Below are 22,962 nucleotides of genomic sequence, written 5' to 3'. Positions count from 1 at the left end.
TTACTCACCACAGAATTTCCAGCCTCTGACCTGCTCTTAAGGTCCAGTTCAGTCTCTAGTTAATGGTAACCACCACCCGCCCCCTGCCAGGATGTTGTTGATAGGGGATTCAGCACTGATAATCCCATTGAATGTCATGGGGAGATGGTTAGATTCTCTCCTGTTGGAGATGGTCATTGCCTGGCACTTGTGTGGCACAAACATTACTTGCCACTTGTAAGCCCAAGCCTGTATGTTATCCAGGTCTTGCTGCATATTGACACGGACTGCTCAGTATCTGAGGACTCGTAAATGTTTTTGTGATTTTAAATTCCCTTCACTGAACCTATCTATAATGCTGCGTAAATCTTGGTTTGACGTTTTTGATATTGACTGATCTGCTCAGCTAATCCAAAATCCTGCCACCTGTATATGCAGGATTTGTTACTGGGTCCCTTATGGCAGCAGTTGAATAGTGTAATCAAAATGGTGGCAAGACTCCAACTGACAGGAGACATTGGAAAAATGGAATAGATCCTGGCAAAGAAGATAGTTTACAGAGGATTTCTCCAGTTTAAACAAAAAGACTAATGGTATCCACCTAAACTGGTCTGCCTGTCTGAACTAAATTTGTAAAAATGATTGAAGATATGATTAAATTTGTGAATATTATTTGTTATTCCCAGCAATATAAGGCCAGTCATTCAACCTTCTGTAGTATAATTTCAATTTTTCTAGTTGGACTAATAAAATTTAATAAAAATGTCTTTTATTTTTAGTAGCTATTTATCCGATTGGTGCCATTCTCAGTCTGAGGCATAAGGTTGTGTGTTCAATCTTCACATCATGTTTTAAATCACTTAATATAAGCTAATACAGTGAAACCTCGGTAAATCAAACTCAGATGACACAGAATTCCACTTGTGCTGAAGATATTAACCATCCCCGCCGGCAGAATAGCAAAAGCCCCAGAACGATGCCCACGGTTAGCCAGAATTCTGTAGTAGTTGATCCAATTTAGCTGAAATTCTTTGCGAAAGAGGTGCTTCCGAGGAGCAAGCAAACCAGCCTCTTCTGCTGGTGTCATGTTACCACACTGACCAATCAGAGCAGAGTGGTTAGACCCCTGCGTACTCAAATATGAAATGCTAGACAAGCCATTTCACAGCGAGATTCCTCTGTGGAGTGATGTGCAAAATGTACGAGTATGGCAAAACCTGAGAGAAAGTTAAAAGTGTCAATCAGAGAGAAGGTGAACTTGAAGCAAGTGGAAAACTATGGCATGAAACAAAAGCAGGCGTTACGAAAGAGTGGAAGATTTTACCATCAGGTTTGTCAACCATTCTGAAAGCCAAGGAGAACATTTTGGAACAGTTCCACAAACAGGCATTCACTCCAGAAAGGAAGAGGATGAGAATAGCTACCTATCCCAACAGCTGTCTTGAAGAAAACAAAAATAGCTGGAAAAACTCAGCAGGTCTGACAGCATCTGCAGAGAGGAACACAGTTAACGTTTCGAGTCTGACTTCATCAGAAATATAGAAATGTGAAATATAAGCTGGTTGAGGGGGGTGGGACAGGTAGAGCTGGATAGAGGGCCAGTGATAGGTGGAGGCAAAGAAGAGATTGCCAAAGAAGTCATAGATAAAAGGACAAAGGGATGTTGACAATGGTGATATTATCTAAGGAATGTGCTAATGGTGACATTAAGGGTAGAAAGCAGGACAAACAAGTGGCAGATGGCCCGGGTGGGGTGGGGTGGGGTGGGGGGGAAGGGATCGAAATGGGCTAAAAGGTGGAGATAAAACGATAGATCTAAATAAATTTAAAAATAGGTGGGAAAAGAAAAATATATTTTAAATATATAAATTATTGGAAGAAGGGGGTGGAGAGTCTTGAAGCTCTTAACCAGAATTTCAGGACAGTCCCGCTGGGATTTGATTCATCAAGAGTTTACTGTATTTCAATACAATATTGTGCCATGCTATTGTCGGTGATGCTGCCCCCTTTCAGTTGAGTTCTATATGTCAGTTTAAACTGGTCGTAAAGAATTAAAAAAGTTTAACATTTATCTCTCAACCAACACTACTAAAAGAAGTTAACTTGATCTTTTATCTCATTACTGGTTTTGGGATCTTGCTGTGCATTAATTGGTTACTGCATTTGCCTGCATGACAACAGTGACTATTTGTCTGCAGCGCTTGGGTGCATCTGTTTATTGTGTATGACTGATGCTGTGGTAGAGAGGTATATGCTTTATCATTTCTGAATTTTATAATGTTCTTAGCTTTACAGTAACTATGGTATGATGAATTTTCTATTTGCCGATTTTACAAAGTTATGTGAAGTACTTAATCTATCAAAGGTAGAAGCTTTTGCTCAGGCCATTGACAAAATTGGACAAAGTTAGCTTCCAATAATGATTGTGGGCTACATTTTCTGCTTTGGGTATATCAGTAATACAGGCACAAATCGTGCTCAAAATTGCATCACGGGCATACAAATATATGAAATAGGAGCAAAAGTAAGCCATTTGGCTTCTTGTGCCTGCTCCACCATTCAATAAGATAATTTCTGATCTGTTTGTGTTTCAAGTTCTACGTTCCCATCTACCCCAGATTACTTTTGAATCCCTTGCCTAACACGAATCTATCTACCTCTGCCATAAAAATTTTCAGTGACTCTGCTTCCATTGCCTCCTGGGGCAGAGTTCCAAAGTCGCACAATCCTCTCAGAAAAAAATTCTCACCTCTGTCCTATAAGGGCAACCCTTAATTTTAAAACAGTACACCCTAGTTCTAGATTCACCCATGAGAGGAAGCACCTTTTCCACACCCACCTTGGCAAGTCTTATATACTTCAATCAAGTCACCCCTCACTCTTCTAAGCTCCAGTGGAAACAAGTCCAGCCTGTCCAACCTATCCTCATAAGACAACCCACTCATTCCAGGTATCAAGCTAGTAAACCTCCACTGAACTGCGTCCATCACATTTACATCCTTCCTCAAATAAGGAGACCAAAACTGCACACACTATTTGAGATGCAGTCTCACCAATGCTTTGTGTAACTGAAGCGTAACATCCTTACTTTTACATTCAATTCCTCTCATAATAAAGGATAGCATTTTGTCAGCCTTCTTGATTATATGCTGTACCTGCATACTAACGTTTTGTGACTCATGCACAAGGACACCTAGATCCCTCTGAATGCTGCAATCATTAATACTCCTTTTTATCCCTGTCAAGGTGAACAACTTCATATCTTCCCACATTATTCTTCATCTGCTGGATTTTTGCCCATTCAGTCAACTTATCTATATCTGTCTGTAAACTCTTTGTCTTCTTCAAAACCTACTTTCCTACCTATCTTTATGTTGTCTACAAATTTAGCTACCATGCCTTCACTCTCCTTACTGAGGCATTGATGTAACTTGAAAAAAGTTGAGGTTCCAGCACAGACCCTGCGGAACCCTGCTAGTCACATCCTATCAGTCAGACGAAGACCGATTTATGCATACCCTCTGTTTTCTGTCACCCAACCAATCCTCTATCCAGGCTAATGTTACTCCCTACACCATGAGCTTTTCCACAGTAACCGTTGATATGGCACCTTATTAAATGCCTCCTGGAAATCCAAGTACAGTATGTCTACAGGCTCCCCTTTATCCACAGCACACCTTCAAAGAACTTTAATAAAGATGATTTCCCTTTCAAAAAACCATGCTGACTGTTCCTGATTACCTTGTGTTTTTCTAAATGCTCAGCTCTTCAATGATTGACTCTAACACCTTCCCCACAAGAGACGTCAAGCTAACTGGCCTATAGTTTCCTGTTTTCTGCCTCCCTCCTTCTTGCTACTTTCTGATGGAACCTTTCCAGAGTCTAGTGACTTTTGAAAAATTACCACCAACACGTCTACTACTTCTTTAGCCACCTCTTTTAAGACCCTAGGATGGAGTCCATCTATATCTCCCAATCTTTATTTCACTTTCTGCACATACTTTAAATCTAATTTATATTTAATCACTTGAGTATTGCTGATAAAAGAGATTATGCTGTCAAAACCCTTTGTCTTACATTCATCAGGACAGATATTAGTATACCAAATTTCAAAGAGAAGAACCATTTATACCACATGAGAAAAGGGTGCTGATTGTGCTCTGGTTCAGGCGTTGCCATAGACAATGCACCAGAGAACAGTTGCCCCCCAAGCTTTTGTTTAAATTTAGAAAAGGCAAGTCGACTCTAGTCAAGGCACTGCCATGAATTTCAGTGCTGGTGAGATGCCAGGTATGTAGGTCATATGTCTAAATGATAGGTGGATTGATTAAACAGCATATCCCTTTGGCTGTTCACATGAGGCAGAATACTGACCATACTCGAGCAGCCCGTGTTTGTAAAACTCAGAACTTACTGTTGTCCTCACTGGGGATAGTGCGCTGTAATATCAAGCCCCACTGTTCCCCGAGCCGTGACAAATGTGAAAAGTTTGACCAAACCACCAGATTGCCCCAATTCTACCTAACTGTTTAATTTAGGTTAACAGAAGACACACAAAACATGGATTTTAAGGGTGGGATAAAACAGTTCAATAGCACCAATCCGGAGTACAGGATTCAATGGGTTGATTTTGATTAAAGTCTTCCAAATTCCTTTCAGTTCTTGATGACACAAGGTGGTCTTCCAGCACTTTCAGCATTTAGTTCACTGGTTGAGCATTTGCCTTTCAATGTCTCTAACAGTGATTTTCTGCTTTTCCTCTTGACAGGGGTCTTCAGAGAGAGAGAGAGCAGGTTATAGAGATATCAGAAGAAAAAGCCAGCTAGCTATTATTGTGGGATTACTGGAATCTCCCACACACAGGAGAAAGAGGTTTCAGGCTGGGAGCTATTCGGCTGCACTGCTCCTCACACAAAACCCGGTCAGGAGTCAATTAAAACGTTGTTGCCAGATAGCTCCCTTGGTCCAGGACTCCTTTCCAGTATCATCCTGCCTTTCATGGCACACTCTGATCCAGGACTGCAACAGTGTATATATTTCTCATCCTGTTCCAATGGACATGTCTTTCAACCTGCAGCCACTGTAATTTTAATCCAAAGTCCAACAGAAAATAAAAATATATGTTCTTTACACTGTCCAACATTAAATGTGATTCCACAATGGGACAGCACTTACTGAACAATCCCAAGTTTGCTAAGAATTGCACTAACAACAAATTTAAGATTACCAATCAAGCTCACAATGTGGCTCTATTACGCTCGCTATAAAAAACATGTGCAAGGAAATAGTGTGATAACAGCATGGCAGGTGATTCAGAGGCCGTCCACCAGCGAGACAGTGTGTCTCCTGCGGCTGCATAATTAGTGAGGCAGGAAGCGGACGATACAACGCAAAAACCTGCCATTGCAACTGGTGGGTTAAATGCCTTTTTTCACGCCCTCTACCACACTTAATGCAAATCTGGGTCAATCCTGTCCATTGTCTTTGCAAGATTAAAAGCCTAAGTTTCTTCAGATCTTCCTCAAACCTCACATTTGATTCTACTTTACACTTTTTCCACTGTTTGAATGTATTCCTGTGACTCTGCAACCAGAATCAGACACTAAAGGTACAATCTGGCAAGGACACAATACAGTTTCATTAGGACTTTATTTGACTTAGATTCTATGGCTTTGGTTATATAGTGTAGCATACTATTAGCATTTATCATTTAATCATATTCAAGAGACAAATGGTGTAGAAAACATCCCTATGTGCTAACAGTTGCAATCTATTTAGCAATAATTCAGAAACTATCACCATTTCTCATTCCGGAAGATTGAGAAAGGAAACGTAAAAAAAAACATCAGAATCCAGAACTGGGAAGTGAGAGAATACTGTCCCTTAATTTCAGGCAGAATATGGATTTTAAAGCTATGTTACTAGTTGTGTTGATATCAGGTAAGAAATTAAAGATTATGGTTTTCTATGTAAATATCAATAAGCATTAAAGCAGAGAAAGGCAAACTGCCTATCACTTTTTAAACTTCAACTTTTTAGAACTTCCTCATTGTTCAGTTTAGAGATTTTGTGTGAACGGTTTGATCACCAACGAGAAAATTAGGAGTTATTTTTTTTCCAAATTCGCTATTTTTGCCTTTATAACTCAGTATAAGCCAAGGTGACAAAATAGACCCAAGTGTTCCCAGTTAAGCCTATGATCCATGCTTTGCCTCAACATAGGGGATTGGCACCTCAGAAGATAGGAAAATAATCTTAATTTTTTTGAAGTCTCTGAATATAGACTGAATAGGGTATAAAAATAGGGAAGTGTTGTTGCAACTGTGCTAAGGTTTTGGTGAGACTGCACCTGGAGTACTGTGCACAGTTTTGGTCCCCTTACTTGAGGAAGGATGTAGTTGCATTGGAGGCGGTTCAGAGGAGATTCACTAGATTGATTCCAGAGATGCGGGGCTTGTCTTATGAGGAGAGATTGAGCAGTTTAGGCCTATACTCGCTAGAGTTTAGAAGGATGAGAGGAGATCTAATTGAGGTATATAAGATGCTAAAGGGGATAGACAAAGTAGGCCTGGAGTGGATGTTTCCCCTTGTGGGGCATTCTAGAATGAGAGGCCATAATTTTAAGCTAAGGGGTGGTAGATTTAAATCAGAGATGAGGAGGAATTACTTTTCTCAAAAGGTCGTGAATCTGTGGAATTCACTGCCTCAGAGTGCAGTGGATGCCGGGACGCTGAATAAATTTAAGAAGGAGATAGACAGATTTTTAATTAGTAAGGGGTTGAAAGGTTATGGGGAGAGGGCGGGAAATTGGAGTTGAGGGCGAAATGAGATCAGCTATGATCGTATTGAATGGTAAGGCAGGCCCGAGGGGCTGAATTGCCTACTCCAGCTCCTAGTTCTTATGTTCTTATGAAGAAGTCTAGAAGACTGAAATGGTGTTGGATTGGCATTCGAACTTCTGACAGGGGTTCAATCTTTATCATACTAAGTAACACTTGGGAAAAGTTAACTGACACGTCTTTTTCTTCCTCCTGTCGTATTGCAAACTTATTTCCAATTTAAATACCAGCAGGTTCCTGTAAACTAAGAGGACCAACGGTGATCAGTGGAACTCTGGCAGAAAGAGTCACTGTGCAGTTTGGATATGACCAAGAAGATGAAACTTATACAAAAAGCTGGTGTAAAGTGATAGACGGCAAATGCATTAATATCACAGATACTGCTGGATACGTGAATGAACTGTACTTGGGAAGAGCATCCATCACTGATGATAAAAGAAGTAGAATACTTTCTATAACCCTGCAGCAATTGAAAAAGGAAGATGCAGGACAGTACGTCTGTGGAATACGTCTGTCTCAGCAGAAGTACAGTTCGTTCTGGGTAGAATTAAAGGTTTTAGAAGGTAAAGTGATATACAAATAACAGCAGCGGTATGCGCAAAAATATCAAACAATAATACATGATAAAAGTCCATATTGTGAGAAGGATCTATCTACTTACCATACAAATGTTTCACGCTGGCATGTAAACCTGGAGTAAGCAAAGTGCTCACTTTACGTTCCTCTAAGCCCCGGTTTTAGCATAAAATTCTTGATAGTTTTGCCATATATCAACCACGAAGCATTGAGGTGTGTTGTGGAGAGTTGGCGAGAAGCCAAAGGGATTTAAGCATGAGGACCATTTTAAGTCTGAGACAAAGTAGTAGGATACAGTTCCCACACCACATGAGCAGCAATTAAATTTGATTTAACCTAATTTCAACTGATCTTGGTTACTTTCACAGATATCCAGATACAGATATCCAGATTCAGCTGACATCTTTATGCGATTTAAAATAGTTAGAAATACCCTGCTATGGCCAGAATCTTAAATCTGGACTATCACACAAAATTTGATATTGCTATTAGTTGTAACCTAGTCCTTATATTTCCTTTGTAGCTTGCCATAAAAATCTCTGAACATCCACTTACCATAGAAAAACAATGACAGGGTCAAAAATAATTCAATCGTAATATGTTTGAAATGGAAACCTGGTTGAATCCAACGGCTTGAGTAGGAACTCTATTTTCAGTGGACTGGTAGCAGTATTCATCAAAGATCACATTAGAATACTACTCCAACAACTACTTACATTTAAAATGCATTACAAATGCAATGAAACACCCCAAGGTCCTTCACAGAAGATGAATAGAAACTTCAGCCAGGAAAGAAGAGAAGTGGGAATGACCAAAAGCTTGTTGAAGAGATGGAGTTTGCAGAGGTTTTACAGGATAGAATGGCAAAGGGGCCTGAGAATGGAATTTCAGAGAGAAAGAGAGAGTCTCAGTTCTTAGATAATTTTTGCCAATGGTGGGATGAAGGGAAAAGGAATGCAAAAGAAGCAGGAATCAGAGCAGCAGAAATTTTGGAACATTGACACAAGAGTGGGCCATTTTGCCCTCTGAGCCTGCTTCGCCATTCGATAAGAACACGGCTGACCTGGTTTGTGGTCTGAACCCCTGTTTGCTCCCCCATAATCTTTGACTCTCTTGTCTATCAAAAATCTATCAAATTCAGCCTTGAATTGATTCAATGACCCAGCCTTCACTGCTTTCTGGGGAAGAAAATTCCATGGACTAATGCTCCTCTGAGAGAAACAAAATTCTCCTCATCTCTGTCTAAAAGGGAGACCTCTTATTTCTAAACTGTGTCCCCGAGTTCTAACCTCCCCTACAAGAGGAAACATCCTCCTGGGATCCACCCTATCAAGTCCCCTCAGGATCTTATAAGTTTCAACATGATCACCTCTCCTTCTAAACTCCAGTGGGTATATGCCCAACCTGTTCATAAGGAGATGTAAAGCTCAAGAGGGGTGTGGCTGTGGGATGGCACTGAGACCATGGAGGGGTTAAAAGATAAAAACATGGATTCTTGACTTAGAGGTTTTTAGGGATGGCCAAATTTAGTCACTGCACATTGGGGTGATGAACAAACTAAATTCCGAGGGACAGGATACGTGTCATAATTTTTTTAGGTAAAATGCAGGTTATGGAAGATGAAGGTTGGTGACCAGTAAGGAGTGACTTGGATTAGTTAAGTCTTGAACGTATAAGAATTTCAATGTTTAAGGAGCTGAGGTGGGGGTGGAGTTTGGTGACACTGGGGAAGTGAAAGTACGTCTCTGTGGCTAGAAAGGATCAGACACCTGAAGTTGAGTTTCCTCGAACAGTTCACTGAGGTTGCTGTTTGGTTCGGCCTGAGAGAGTATTAGAATAAAAGGATGATAAAGGGATAAAGTTTAAACTATTTGGCTAAAGCTGAGTAACAAGAAGAGAACTACTACTCTATTGAGAGTTTATTAACTTGAACAGTAGAAATGAGGTAGAAGGAGATAAACTTAAGAAAAATGCAAGAAATTACAAAGTCACGTTCATGGTTCTGCGCCCATCTTATTAAAGCTCCCTGTCTGAATCTTGGCACAAGCCAAACTCACAAATTATATTCCCTGTGCCTGCTATTATGGTGCATTCTTACCCTTTAAACTCTTTTTCACAGCCAATTCACAGCCAATTCTTGTCCTCATCTACATGCTTCTCCTTGGCAACTTCATTCAAATACGGGGAATCAACAACTACATGTATGATGATAATACCAAACTATTTATCATTATCACCTCTTGCAACTCCCTCACAGAGTGGAATTTAATGCCCTCCCCTGGGGTGAGGAGGCATTTAATTGGGTCAGAGGTATTGGGTGGGGACCCTTCTGCCTTCCTGCCTCTGCCACCAATCAAGGTTGTCTAATGCAATTAATGTCTGCTTAAGTGCCTCTTCCCACCACTTCTGGTATTCAGCCAGCAGTGTACGGAGCAGCCACCACACAGGAAGCCCAAAAAGCAAAGATGACACAGGTGCCTGAGAGAGGCTGTCCCTCATTAAAATGCACTCAGTGCCTGATCGAGGGACCCAGCGTCAGGGAGTTGGGAGGGGCAGGAGGATGGCACTGAGAGCCATTCCCTGCCCTTGCTGCCTACCTCTCCTACCCCCTCCCATGACACCCCACTCCAGGACCCCATCCCATTCTCACTCACCCCTGGCCTGGGTTTCCTTGCTGGGCCCTGGGTGTGTGTAGCACTGGCAGCTGCCAGTAGTCCTGCAGTGGCACTGCTTACAATGGACAGCTGCCAGCCTCTGTTTGGCCAGCAGCTCTTGGGGGCAGGATTCCCACCCCTTGGGGTCCTTGATCATCGGGAGGCTTGCCGCTGACCACTTAAGTGCCTGGCAAACATTAAATATGGTGGGTCATCCACAAAGGAAGCAACATGGGTCTTTTGCCAGTTCTCCAACTGGCAGATGAGACCGCTGCTGCCTGGATTATATAATGCCCACTCTCTCTGTCTGCGTGTCTGACACTTGGGCCTGTATTTTCATCACTGAGGTGGGTAGGGGAGTCAGGAGAATTCCTGACTCGACCCACTTGCTTCCGGATAAAGTGCCTACCAAGGCGGGAGCTTCATTGCCAGGGTGGCAGGTGAAGGCTGGAGTCGGTTCAGCCAACCTGGGAAAGAGGTTGGAGGCATCCACAGGGGCTGCCGGGTACAGAGGCAGGCTGTTTAAAAGGGACTTCATCCCAGTTAAAATAAAAATAGAAAGGGTCTTCAGCCCTCACACACCATCACCATCCAAACATTCCCCATGCCTCAACCATGCCACCTCATACCCCCACCCATCCCCTATGGCCTCTCATAACCCCCATGTCAAGCTATTTCTATGCCCATTCGCCTGCAATGTATAGAAGCAATTAACCCTATAGTGACAGTAGGACGTGTAAATAAAAAAACTTTTTTAAAATGGTCATTCACTGCTAACTTTCCACTTTCTTTAAAAAAAACCTCCTTTTTACTACAGGGCAATTAAAAGTTTCAATCATCCAAACCCTTTAAAGTTTCAATAGCTGAGACTGCAAGCACTTGAAACCTCTTAATCTTGAGTAAATAAATATTGTGAAATTTGACAGCAGACAGGGATCAGAGAACCAGAGCTGTCAATCAAGCAGTGTTTACCCTGAGGCTGAGGTCTTTTAGAACTCTAATGGATGTCTAGCCCAGAGCCCAGAAATCCTTTAGAATTCATGGACTTGTGGGTTTGGAGGGTACGGGGTTGTTCGGCATCCAATACTAAACTTACAGTGCATCGTGAAACTGAAGCAATACTTAAATTACCTTCACAACTGGATAATTGAATAGCTGTCACTTTATCAATGAAGTATGCAGAATGAACATTCTATAGATTGAATAGTTCTAGCAGTGAGCAGGATTGGAAAAATAATTAAGTTTCAGTGCCCATAATATCAACTGTATCAGATTATATGTGACTCATCAGTAACATGCCAATCTGCATTGATGTCTCTATTTACTTCAACAGCCCCTCTGACATCAGCACCAAATTCAACAATAACAAATCTTAAATCTACATTAAGGTATGCTTTGTGTCAATTTAGATTGATGGGTAAATCAACATAGTACTAAGTCAACTTAGACTTGTCTCCACAATGTAGGAGAACAGAATTCCTTGAATCATGTACAGTAACATATAGACTTCTCATTGCTTAATTGGCAAGTACTTACAGTGTATGTTACCTCTCTCTCTGTGTTTGTAGCTCCTCCAACCAGGAGATCTGCTGTCATGGTATCTGTCCTGCACTATCCTCATACATCTACTGTAGCTCATCTGCAACCACGCTGTGACGTCCATCATCCAACTCCGCCTAGGTCAACCCCTCTTTCTACTGCCCTCCACTTTTCCCTCTAGAAGAGATCTCTGTAGCTTTTCAGCTCTGATCAAATGGCTGAAATACTGACATTTTATTATCTGGATGTCACTTTTTAAGAGGGGAGGCAATGATATAGTGGTGTTGTTGCTGGACTAGTAATCCAGAGACCCAAAGTAATGCTCTGGGGACCTGGGCTTGAATCCCACAATGGGATTTATCAATAAAAAAACTGGAATTTAAAGTCTAATGATGACCATGAAACTATTGTCGATTGTTGTAAAAAACCATCTGGCTCACTAATGTCCTTTAGAGAAGGAAACCTGCCGTCCTTATCTGATCTAGCCTACATGTGACTCCAGACCCACAGCACTGTGGTTGACTCTTAAATGCCCTCTGAAATGGCCTAGAAAGCCACTCAGTTGTATCAAATCACAACAAAGTCTCAAAAAAGGAATGAAACCAGACATCTGGCATCAGCCTTAGCACCAGAAACGACAACTGCAAACTCCGCCCTGTTGACCCTGCAAAGTCCTCCTTACTACCACCTGGGGGCTTGTGCCAAAATTGGGAGAGCTGTCTCACAGACTAGTTAAGCAGCAGCCTGACATAATCATCCTCGCGGAATCATAACTTGCAGATACTGTCCCAGGCACCACCATCACCATCCCTGGGAATGTCCTGTCCCATCAGCAGGACAGACCCAGCAGAGGTGGTGGCACAGTGGTATACAGCCGGGAGGGAGTTTCCCTGGGAGTCCTCAACATCAACTCAGGCCCCCATGAAGTCTCATGGCATCAGGTCAAACGTGGGCAAGGAAACCTCTTGCTGATTACCACGTACCACCCTCTCTCAGCTGATGAATCAGGGTTCCTCCATGTCGAACATCACTTGGAGGAAGCATTGAGGGTGGCAAGGACGCAGAATGTATTCTGGGCAGGGGGCTTCAATACCCATCACCATGAGTGGCTTGGTAGAACTACTATTGACCGAGCTGGCCGAGACCCAAAAGACATAGCTGCTAGACTGGTTCTGCGGCAGGTGGTGAGGGATCTAACAAGAGGGAAAAACGTACTTGACCTCATCTTCACCAACCTGCCTGCCACAGATGCTCCTGCCCATGATCAGTATTGGCAGGAGTGACCGACCACCACACAGTCGTTGTGGAGACGAAGTCCTGCCTTTACATCGAGGATACCCTCCATTGTGTTGTGTGGGACTACCACCATGCTAAATGGGATAGATTTTGAACAGAGCTAGCAACTCAAGACTGGGTATCCATGAGGCGGTGTGGGCCATCAGCAGCAGCAGAATTGTACTCGAGCACAATCTGTAACCTCATGGCCCAGCATATCCTCTACTCTACCACTGCCATTAAGCCAGGGGATCAACCCTAGTTCAATGAAGAGTGCAGGAGAGCATGCCAGGAGCAGCACCAGGTATACCTAAAAATGAGTGCCAATCTGGTGAAGCTATAACACAGGACTACTTGTGTGCCAAACAGCATAAGCAGCAAGTGATAGACAAAGCTAAGCGACCCCACAACCAACAGATCAGATCTAAGCTCAGCATTCCTGCCACATCCAGTCGTGAATGGTGGCTGACAATTAAACAACTCACTGGAGGAAGAGGCTCCACAAATATCCCCATCCTCAATGATGGAGGAGCCCAGCACATCAGTGCAAAGATAAGGCTGAAGCATTTTCAAAAATCTTCAGCCAGAAGTGCCGAGCGGATGATCCATCTCGGCCTCCTCTGGAGACCCCCAGCATCACAGATGCCAGTCTTCAGCCAATTTGATTCACTCCACGTGATATCAAGAAATGGTTGAAGGCACTGGATGGTGCAAAGGCTATGGGCGCTGACAATATTCCAGCAACAGAACTGAAGACCTTTCTGCGCCCCTAACCAAGCTGTTCCAGTACAGCTACAACATTGGCATCTACCCGGCTATGTGGAAAATTGCCCAGGTATTCTTGTACACAAAAAGCAGGACAAATCCAACCCGGCCAATCACCGCCCCATCAGTTTACTCCTGATCATCAGTAAAGTAATAGAAGAGGTCATCAACCCTATCAAGCTTGGCAATAACCTGCTCACTGACGCCCAGTTTGGGTTCCACCAGGGCCACTCAGCTCCCGACCTCATTACAGCCTTGGTTCAAACATGGACAAAATAGCTGAATTTCCAAGGTGAGGTGAGAGTGGCTGCTCTTGACATCAAGGCAGCATTTGACCGAGTGTGGCATTTAGGATCCCTAGCAAAACTGGAGTCATTGGGAATCAGGGGGGAAAACTCTCCACTGGTTGGAGTAATATCCAGCATAAAGGAAGATGGTTGTGGTTGTTGGAGGTCAGTCATCTCAACTCCAGGACAACACTGCAGGAGTTCCTCTGGATAGTGTCCTAGGCCCAACCATCTTCAGCTGCTTCATCAATGACCTTCCTTCCATCATAGGTTCAGAAGTGGGATGCTCGCTGATGATTGCAAAACGTTCAGCACCATTCGTGACTCCTCAGATACTGAAGCATGTCCAAATGCAGCAAGACCTGGACAATATCCAGGCTTGGGCTGACAAGTGGCAAGTAACATGCGCACCACACAAGTGCCAGGCAATGACTATCTCCAACAAGAGTGAATCTTACCATCACCCCTTGACGTTCAATGGAATTACCATCACTGAATCCCCCACGATCAACATCCTGGGGGTTACCATTAACCAGAAACTGAACTGGACTAGCCATATAAATGCTGTGGCTACAACAGCAGGTCAGAGGCTAGGAATCATGCAACGAGTAACTCACCTCCTTACTCCCCAAACCCTGTCCACCATCTACAAGGCACAAGTCAGGAGTGTGATGGAATACTCCCCACTTGCCTGGATGAGTGCAGCTCCCGCAACACTCAAGAAGCTTGACACCATCCAGGAAAGAGCAGCCCACTTGATTGGCACCACATCCACAAACATTCACTCCCTCCACCACCGTGACACAGTAGCAGCAGTGTGTACCATCTACAAGGTGCACTGCAAAAATTCACCAAGGCTTCTTCGACAACACCTTCCAAACCCATGACCACTACCATCTAGAAGGACAAGGGCAGCACATAAATGGGAACATCACCACCTAGAAGTTCCCCTCCAAGTCACTCAGAATCCTGACTTGGAAATACATCGTCATTCCTTCAATTCATTGGGCCATGTCATTAACTGGCAAAGCTTTAGTTAACCAGAACTGTGCAAGGCCAATCCTACTAAATGCAGTCTGCTCTAATCTTCTGAGGTATTTTTTTGGAACAGTTTCAAAAATATATTCGCGATTTTGAAGCTGTTCAAACATATTCTGAGAAACTTCATGAATGTCTGCATAATGTGTGTAATTCAACCAAATTCTACATAGAGTTTCTTCAAAGAAGGTGTTATCCTTACACCAGTTTGTAGAAAGGTCCAACATTCATACAGTTTCTTTAGTCTTGCTTGCTGTTGCACTGCAGTTTCAGGTTTAATATTAGTGAAATAAGCTTGTGTCATATTTCTATACTGTAATTTGATAATGCCTTCTCTAAAGAAACTGTAAATCTTACTTTTTAATTTGCAGCCCTCCTATGAAATGGAACTTTGTTTTCTTAGTTGTGGTCCTTTATTTGTCCTTGAAACTTCTTGCTGCTGTCATCATTTTTGTGGTGCTACTGAAAAAGCACAGAGGCAATGGTGAGTTATAGTCACTAGGTATCAAATATCAAATCATTTACTGACTTTAAAATATTTAACAGAAATATGTTAATAAACAGCTAAATGAAGTGCTTCCACATAGTGCAAGCTGAAGTATAACATAAGATAGTGCAATTCTTTTCAATAACCTTCCTCTTCTCTGAAAAGCGCTAACATGTGCTGTGTATAGTCAGTGGACACCAACATATCATTCAGTATCTTACCCAAATTTTAGCATTCCTTCTCGCAAATGGCCAACTCAACGCTGATTTAGAATTTCTTTAGTCCTTATAACTTATTTCTACATTGGTCAATGTCTCTACCCACTATCAGAGAGCTATTAAATTATTCTGTATTAGTAATTAATTAGTAACTAAATTAGTAAATTAGTCTGAAACTGCTTAAATTAACTGTTTATTTAACTGTTTAATTGCTTTAAGGTGAAATTGCAAAATGTGATTGAAAAAGGACATAAATCGATAGATTATTTCCTTCAAGTAAGTAACCATTTAATTTGTTTGAAACTTTATGGCCAGAATTTCACACTTAGTGGGCGGGCATGTGCCTGACCCGAATGGACATGAAATAGCACGAGATGACATCGGGCGAGCATCCGATGTCATCTCGCACGCAAGCGATTTTCAGGTCGGCGCCCACGCACCTGGATGTTGGAGCTATGCCCACCAACAATTAAAGGGTCACTTAAGGCCATTAAAAAGGCAATTGATCCCGATTTTACGTTGCCCATGTGATTTTTGCGCTTGTTGCACAGGCGGGCAGGCAGCCCACTTTTAATGAAACCTCATCCACGGGCGAGATAAAAAGGGTCAGCAGCATTGCCAGTGTGTGTAGTGAGGAGTTTAGGAGATAGTTTGCTGCTGGTTACTTTTGGATTTTGACAGCTTCATCTCTGTTCTGAGTTTCAGTCTTAGCATTTCTAGGCTACATTTCAGGACTCATTGGTGTCTCCAAGGCCCCTAGAGGATTTTGACCATGTGGACCCTTCCAGGCACCAGACAGCCTTCTATAATCCTGATAATGGGGATTGTGGTCTCTGCTGGTGGCACCTCCTCTGAGGAGGAAGAGAGGGGCAGAAGGGAGAGGAGGCCAGGTGTCCCTATGTAGCTTCCAGAGGAGCAATCTGTGGGAGGAAAGGCACAGGCTCAAGGGGTGCAGGGCCAGCAAGTAGTCCAAGGCAGAAGGGGACACAGAAGACACCACTATCCTGTTGCCATGGTTTACAGGCAGTTGCAGCTACCTCAACATGTCTAAGGCGCAATGCCAAAGGAGGCTCCGCCTCTCCAAGGTGACTGTGACCTCCATCTGTCAGAAGATTGGACCTGAGATCACCTCCGACTGTGTGGGTGGACACCCCATGCCAGTGGCTCTGAAGGTCACAGTGGCCCTCAACTTCTATGCCTGTGGCTCTTTCCAGAGGTCAGTGGAGGAATCTTTATGGAGCGTCCCAATCAGTTGTTCACAGTTGCGTCAAGCGGGTGACTGATGCTCTGTTCAGGTGGGTAATGACACTGATTCATTTCCATATGGGCAAGGCCAGCCAGGCTGAGCAAGCCAGAAGGTTTACAGTGATTGCTGGGTTCCCCAGCATCCAAGGTGCAAGGTGCATGCACACATGCAGCCATCAAGGCACTAGAGGGGTCATCCGGGTGCCTTTGTTATGGGGAAGGGCTTCCACTCGATGAACGTCCAGATATTTTGTGACCACAAGGCCCAGATTCTGCAAGTCTGTGCAAGGTACTCTGGCAGCTCTGATGTCACTTATATCCTCAGACACTCACAGGTGCCAAGGCTGTTCACTGCTCCAGTTCGACTGCATGGCTGGCTGCTAGGTGACAAGGGCTATCCATTGAAAAGTGGCTTATGACACCGCTCCGCCACCCAAGAACAGAGGCAGAGCAGCGTTCTATTTTAACACCTTGATAACCTTGGAGGTCATCTTCTGGCCAGTGGAGCCTGTCTGGCCCTGCCAGGGAGGGAGTGGCCAGTGCCATGGCTGGCCTCTCCCCAGTCATCGCAGCCTCATCAGATGCCACTGGCAGAGGGGTGGAGTGCCTGTGCAATAATGGTTAGAGCCACTCACACCCAGCATGAGATACTGGGATGCCCTGTACCTACAAAACAAGTGAAGCATACTCAGGCCAGTAAGGCAAAAGCAAAATTTGTATCATGTTGGCACTCATTGCCTGTGTGAGGGCTTGCAGATCCGAGTGCAGCCCCTGATTTTGTCCCTGGATCTGCTTCTCCATTAGAGTCACCGCTCTCTCAATGGAGGAGCCAGTGTACTTGGCCATGAGGGTCAACGCAGTGCTCATGCTGCGCATGGGCTTCTCCACAACAGAGACCATGGCACGCATACCCTCATGGATCTCTGCCAGATCCTCCCGCACATCCCGCTGGACATCCAGCATCTGCCACCTAATGGACGACTTCAAAGGCTCATCATCTGCCTTTGAATCAGCATCGTCCTGGTCTCTAGCAGTCCTCCGACTTCCGGTGTCCTGGGCACTCTCTGCCTCCGCCTGCTCCTCAAGTGAGTGTGAAGTGCCCTCACCGCTATGCACCGACATTCTAGCCAATAATCTAATGCCCACCAAGGTGCTGGTATCTGTGCTGCTGTTTGGTGCAGAGAGCGGGTGTGACGCAGTTGCATTTAAAGCCCAGTGGTCCTCTGGCGTCAGGGGTGGTTCCTCGGGGTCCTGAATTCAAGTGCATATTGGCGAATCTAAGGGACAACAACAACATGTCATTAGTTTAAGTCATCACATTGTCACTGTGCATGCTAGGCACCCTGGTGAGACAATGGAGATCTGCATCTTGGTGTCATCATCTTTCAAAGATCAATTGGGTCTCCAGGTTTGAGGCTCCCATTAATGATGAGACTACACAAGAATGTTTGCACCATCCGACACCCTTACCTCTGTGCACTGCACTCTTACCTTCATTAGAGACCCCTGCCTTTCCACAACTGGCTGACCGAGGTGGGTGGCAGCTCCCCAACTCCGAGGTATCCATCTTGTACCTTGTCAGAATGAGGAGATTTGGGGTCCTCCGCCTGTCTTAGTTCTTTCATGGGCGCTTTGGCTCCTTTTCTCCCAAAGTCACACAGCAGCATTGATTTGTCAACTGTCCACCTGCAGCGCCATTGCAGCCTGGCAAACCACCCACCCCCACCCCACTGGGACACCTTGCAGGGCACACCCAAGTCGGGGCCCTCGACCCACAAGGCACTCAGGCCAAGCAGCCAGGGCTCACCCCCTTGGCGGGCACCCAGTGTCAGTGACAGTTGGCACTCAGACTCTAACACCCCTGAACTCCACGGGGAAACGGCCAGCCCTTAACACTTCTCCACACTGACCCATGCCAACTCCGTGCTCACCCTTGCCGAGCGCAGCAGATCGTTGAACCTTTTGCAGCACTGCACCCATAAGTACTGCACAATGTTGTAGCCGTTGACCTTGGCTGCCACCTCTTCCCAGGCTTTTTTGGTCAGGCTTTTTTGCAGTGGCCTCCTCCTGCCATCCCTGGGTACTATAGCATCCTGCCTGACAACAACCTCCTCCACAAGGACCCCAAGGCACTCATCTGAGAAACAGGGGGCCGAATGCCCACCCGACCTGCCCTGCTACCTGACGTCTCCAGCTGCTGGTGGGGCCATTGTTTGAATGAAATGATTTCCTGGACAGACTCCAAAGATTCTCCCCTGGCAGCCTTCAGGGAGCTGCCTTTGCCGGTTTTAACGCACCCACTGGGTCACCACTGGACCCAGCACCTGACAGGCCCCCACCTGGCCCTTCCCGACCTTTGAGAAGACGTGTTTCACGCCGACCGGACCTTAATCCGATGTGAGAAGTCGTTTGCAACACGATCGTGTCCAGGAGTGGATTCCACATCCACTTCCACTCCTGCTGACTTGGCGTACACGCCAAGAGTGAAACTCAGGCCTACATTTCAAAGTTTTCCCACAAGGGTAATAAATTGTGTATGACAAACTGTTATTTAAGCATTGTTCGACACTAGTTTTCCAGCATTCCTGATTTTAAAAATTATCCTGGATTCTATAATAATAGTAAGTTTGGAGTTTAGAAGCCTGTAATCAGCTGATAAATGAAATCCTGGTTCCTTCATAAAATACTCTGCATTTTCAACTGCAACATCACAGTCAGTGATTAGAAATTAGTTTTGGGGCAATCAATTATAGTCCAAGGCTTGACAACCTTCTATTCTTCAATTGGACTATCATTTTTACAATGGTTTGCTACCCAGCTGAAAGTATTAATGGTTCAAAATAAACTACAATCCAAGCACAAATACCTTATGTCAGCACAGTTTGTGGAAACAAATGTGGTTAATTTTGCAGCCCAATATCTCTGATTGTTTGGATCAACTTTAACCTGTGAATCACCCTTGAACTCAGGGCTGTGGCTCCGATGCAATGCAACTGGTCATCTGGAGATCGACATGTCGTGATACAGTCCTTGGTTTCTGCTACCTCTGGCTTAGAGCCTTTTGCATAGACTTTCTGAACATGATGGTACACTTGGAACATCCTGATGAGCCTCCTTAACTCACTGATTAAAATTGTAATACTTATTCAAGCAACTAAAGATTTTGGTTCATTGGTAAATGAGGGCAACTATAAAGAAATCACAATATAATGAATCAAATGATCTTCTGTTCTGAATTTTAAAGAATCTTCTCTCCTATATTCCTTTTGTTGCTACCTGGGTGTTGTTGGGGTACAATTTAGTGGATGCTGGCCCTCTTCAATATCTCCATACTTCCAACTGTCAGCTTTTCAATCCAGGTTGCCAGTGCGTCAACAAGAAAAGAAATCTTCCTCATGGGGCTTGTCAATATGAACAATAGGGCCAGTGGAAACTGGGTAGGCTTTTCAAATCTGATCATTTGAATCAGATATTACTTTTGCCCACTGTTGGGTTGTGCAGAAAGTTTAGGTACCAGCTGTGGCTCAGTGATAGCACACTCGCATTTGAGTCAGAAGATCATGTATTGAAGTCTCACTCCAGATTGCATAATTAAAGTTGACAATAATTGCAGCTCTATGCATTTGTAACATATTATTTTAACAGCGTGTTAATTGGTTTATTTTACCATTGCCATGCAAACCACAGTTTACTGTACTTTAGTTTTTTTTGCCTTGTAAATAAGAATAGTGGAATGTCAAGACAATCTGCAGCTTGCTTTCTGGTGAGCCCATGCTGCAATTCACTTTCAGCCCAGCTCATTGGGCGGTAACTTCCGGTGGAATGGCAATTGAGTGGGATTGCCACATCACTCGAAATTACAGCAGGAAATCCCACCACTGCTGTCTCGCCCGATCTGCTGACTCAGGCCAGACGAGATCTGTGTGGTGCAGTGCACTCCCGGGGCTGACAGTCGAAGGCAAGTAAGCCACATTCCTGTTATACAGCACTAGCTGTGTAGTCAGGCCTGGGGTGGGGTGGGGTGTGTGGTGTTGGGGGGGTGGGGGGGGAGGGGGGGAGGGGGGTCGGGTTTTGGAGAGGGGCAGTGTTGGGAGTTGGGCCTGGTGAGAAAAAGGTAGTTGGGGAGGGTGGTTGGTGGTTGGTGGGTGTGTGGGGTTGGTGGGGGTGGGGTGGTGGTTGGTATTGAATGGGGGAATCCTGTGGGAGGTCAGGGTGGGGTGGTTCCTGTGAGGGGCGGCGGGGGGATAGGAAGTGGGTAGTTGAGGTGATGGAGGGGGAGTCCTGTAGGTGATTGGTGCAGGTTAGTACAATAGTTACCCGGAAGCTAGAAGCGGTTTTAATTCTTAAAACTTTTTCTGGGTAACTATTACTATAAGACAATCGGAACCATCTGACGTTTGCAGTTTAAATTGTATTTTCAGATGGTACCCAGTGCAGGACAATTGCCCATTGAAAATTTAAACTTTCTGGGCAATTGCAGTGTGGCCCTTACATGGGAACTTCTGCTGGGTGGGGGTTCCCCAGGGCATCTTGGGAGTACCCCCCCCAAATACACTGTCATGGAGCTCAGTAGTTACAGCCCATATTGTCTCTGTGAGTCATAAGACCATTGTTTTGGACTGTTTCTGAGCTGTAAGCCCTTTTGAAGCTAGCGGTCAACATTTGCTAGTTTCTAGTTTGGCATGAACAGAACCCACCAAGCAGACCAATCATTTTTCAATTATTATAATCGATATTGTTCTGATATGCGGAGCAGTCAATCTTTGACTATGACAAACCATTTCCTTATTTAAAATATCTGGTGATTAAAACAATGACAGAAAATATTTCATCTTCAGGGAAATAAAAACCTGGATGATTAAAAAAAAAGACCTATCTTTTACCTGTGCTTAAGCTTCAATACTCAAGATCTATTGTGTGAGTAGAAGCTCTCAACCTGCAGCCCCACGGCCCCACTCTAGAAAACAAATTATCATCACTGTTCTATTAGGGAGGGAGGCTATTGGTTCCCTGCACATGGGCAAGTAGTTAATAAAAGTAAAGTACTGCAGACGCTGCAAACCTGAAATAAAAGTAGTAAGTGCTGGATAAACTCAGCAGGTCTGGCAGCATCTGTGGAGAGAGAAACAGAATCAACTTTTCGAGTCCAATATGACTCTACTTTGGAACTTCTATTGGATTCGAAATATTAACTCTGTTTCTCTCTCCACAGATGCTGCCAGACCTGCTGAGTTTTTCCAGAACTTTCTGTTTTTATTACAAGTAGTTCACGTAGTGCTAGCCATTAGGGATAACAACTTTTGCTGGTCTATTACTTGAATGGCATTTTTGAAAATTCTCTCTTCCTGCTGCTGCCTCACCCAATTACATTTCAATTTCCTTTAGGTGAGATGGGGAAGAATGTGTGGACCTTTCCTGCAGTTGCCACCAGTGCTGATCTGCAGTTATCTAAGGGTGTCAGATTTCCTTTCCTTGAAATTGATGTTCGCACAGGCAGTAAATAACAGCACCTGTGATTGGTTGGTTGTATATATTCAAAATCAGCATTTTTGACTGTTGTGTGATTTTTAGCATCATGATTTACAATCGCTTTAACATCTGATTACGAATTTCCGCTATTCCAATTATAAGTTGTGGCGATACATCACCAACTGATTTCCCACCCCACCCCCCACCCCCCCATAAGGACTGAATGGCCTTCTGGAACCATTGCTGTGCGGCATTGGATTAAAGTATGTTTCCAAATATCACTCACCATCTAATCCATAGCCCTCTTATTTCAGGAGCAGTAAAATATTCTACCGTTTAATATATTGATTTTCTAGTCCAGAAGTGTTCCATCAGCATCTTGAGCCACTTATGGGCTAAGATACCAATGGTATCAATGACTTGTTTAATGGTATTAATGATTTGCTGTTTGCTTACACAATCCAATTTGAGGCGTATAAAAATAATAAAAGACACAACCAGGTATAAGTGAAATATTTCAGATGAATGTTTTGGGAAAACTCAGCCAGCACTCGTGGCGATAAAAACCAGGTTAACATTTCAGGTCAATGA

The 22,962-nt window shown here is 44.0% G+C and overlaps 1 protein-coding gene across 2 annotated transcripts; it reads left to right on the top strand.

The window, feature by feature from the left end:
- Positions 1–5,748: 5,748 nt before the first annotated feature.
- Positions 5,749–22,409, top strand: LOC144683250 (CMRF35-like molecule 8). Of its 2 annotated transcripts, none has more exons than XM_078546207.1 (6): positions 5,749–5,919; positions 7,049–7,381; positions 11,382–11,436; positions 15,324–15,436; positions 15,877–15,933; positions 22,288–22,409. In XM_078546207.1, exons 1-5 carry the CDS (start codon positions 5,880–5,882, stop codon positions 15,897–15,899), a joined length of 564 nt encoding a protein of 187 aa, XP_078402333.1. In that variant the 5' UTR covers positions 5,749–5,879; the 3' UTR covers positions 15,900–15,933; positions 22,288–22,409. The 2 variants fall into 2 exon arrangements, with proteins under 2 accessions (XP_078402333.1, XP_078402334.1); XM_078546208.1 differs by lacking the exon at positions 22,288–22,409 and adding an exon at positions 19,872–20,275.
- The last annotated feature ends 553 nt before the right edge of the window (positions 22,410–22,962 follow it).

The sequence above is a fragment of the Cetorhinus maximus genome, chromosome 8 (assembly GCF_964194155.1).
Source record: "Cetorhinus maximus chromosome 8, sCetMax3.hap1.1, whole genome shotgun sequence".
Lineage (NCBI taxonomy): Eukaryota > Metazoa > Chordata > Chondrichthyes > Lamniformes > Cetorhinidae > Cetorhinus > Cetorhinus maximus.
Note: the sequence above shows the minus strand (reverse complement) of the source record. Positions and strands in the feature narration are given on the sequence as shown.

Bases quoted from the DNA above. Each gene is read 5' to 3' on its own strand.
- LOC144683250 (XM_078546207.1), top strand. From the start codon at position 5,880: ATGGATTTTAAAGCTATGTTACTAGTTGTGTTGATATCAG. The intron at 7,382-11,381 runs GTAAAGTGATAT...TTACTTCAACAG, and splicing joins AGAATTAAAGGTTTTAGAAG to CCCCTCTGACATCAGCACCA. The intron at 15,437-15,876 runs GTGAGTTATAGT...AATTGCTTTAAG, and splicing joins GAAAAAGCACAGAGGCAATG to GTGAAATTGCAAAATGTGAT.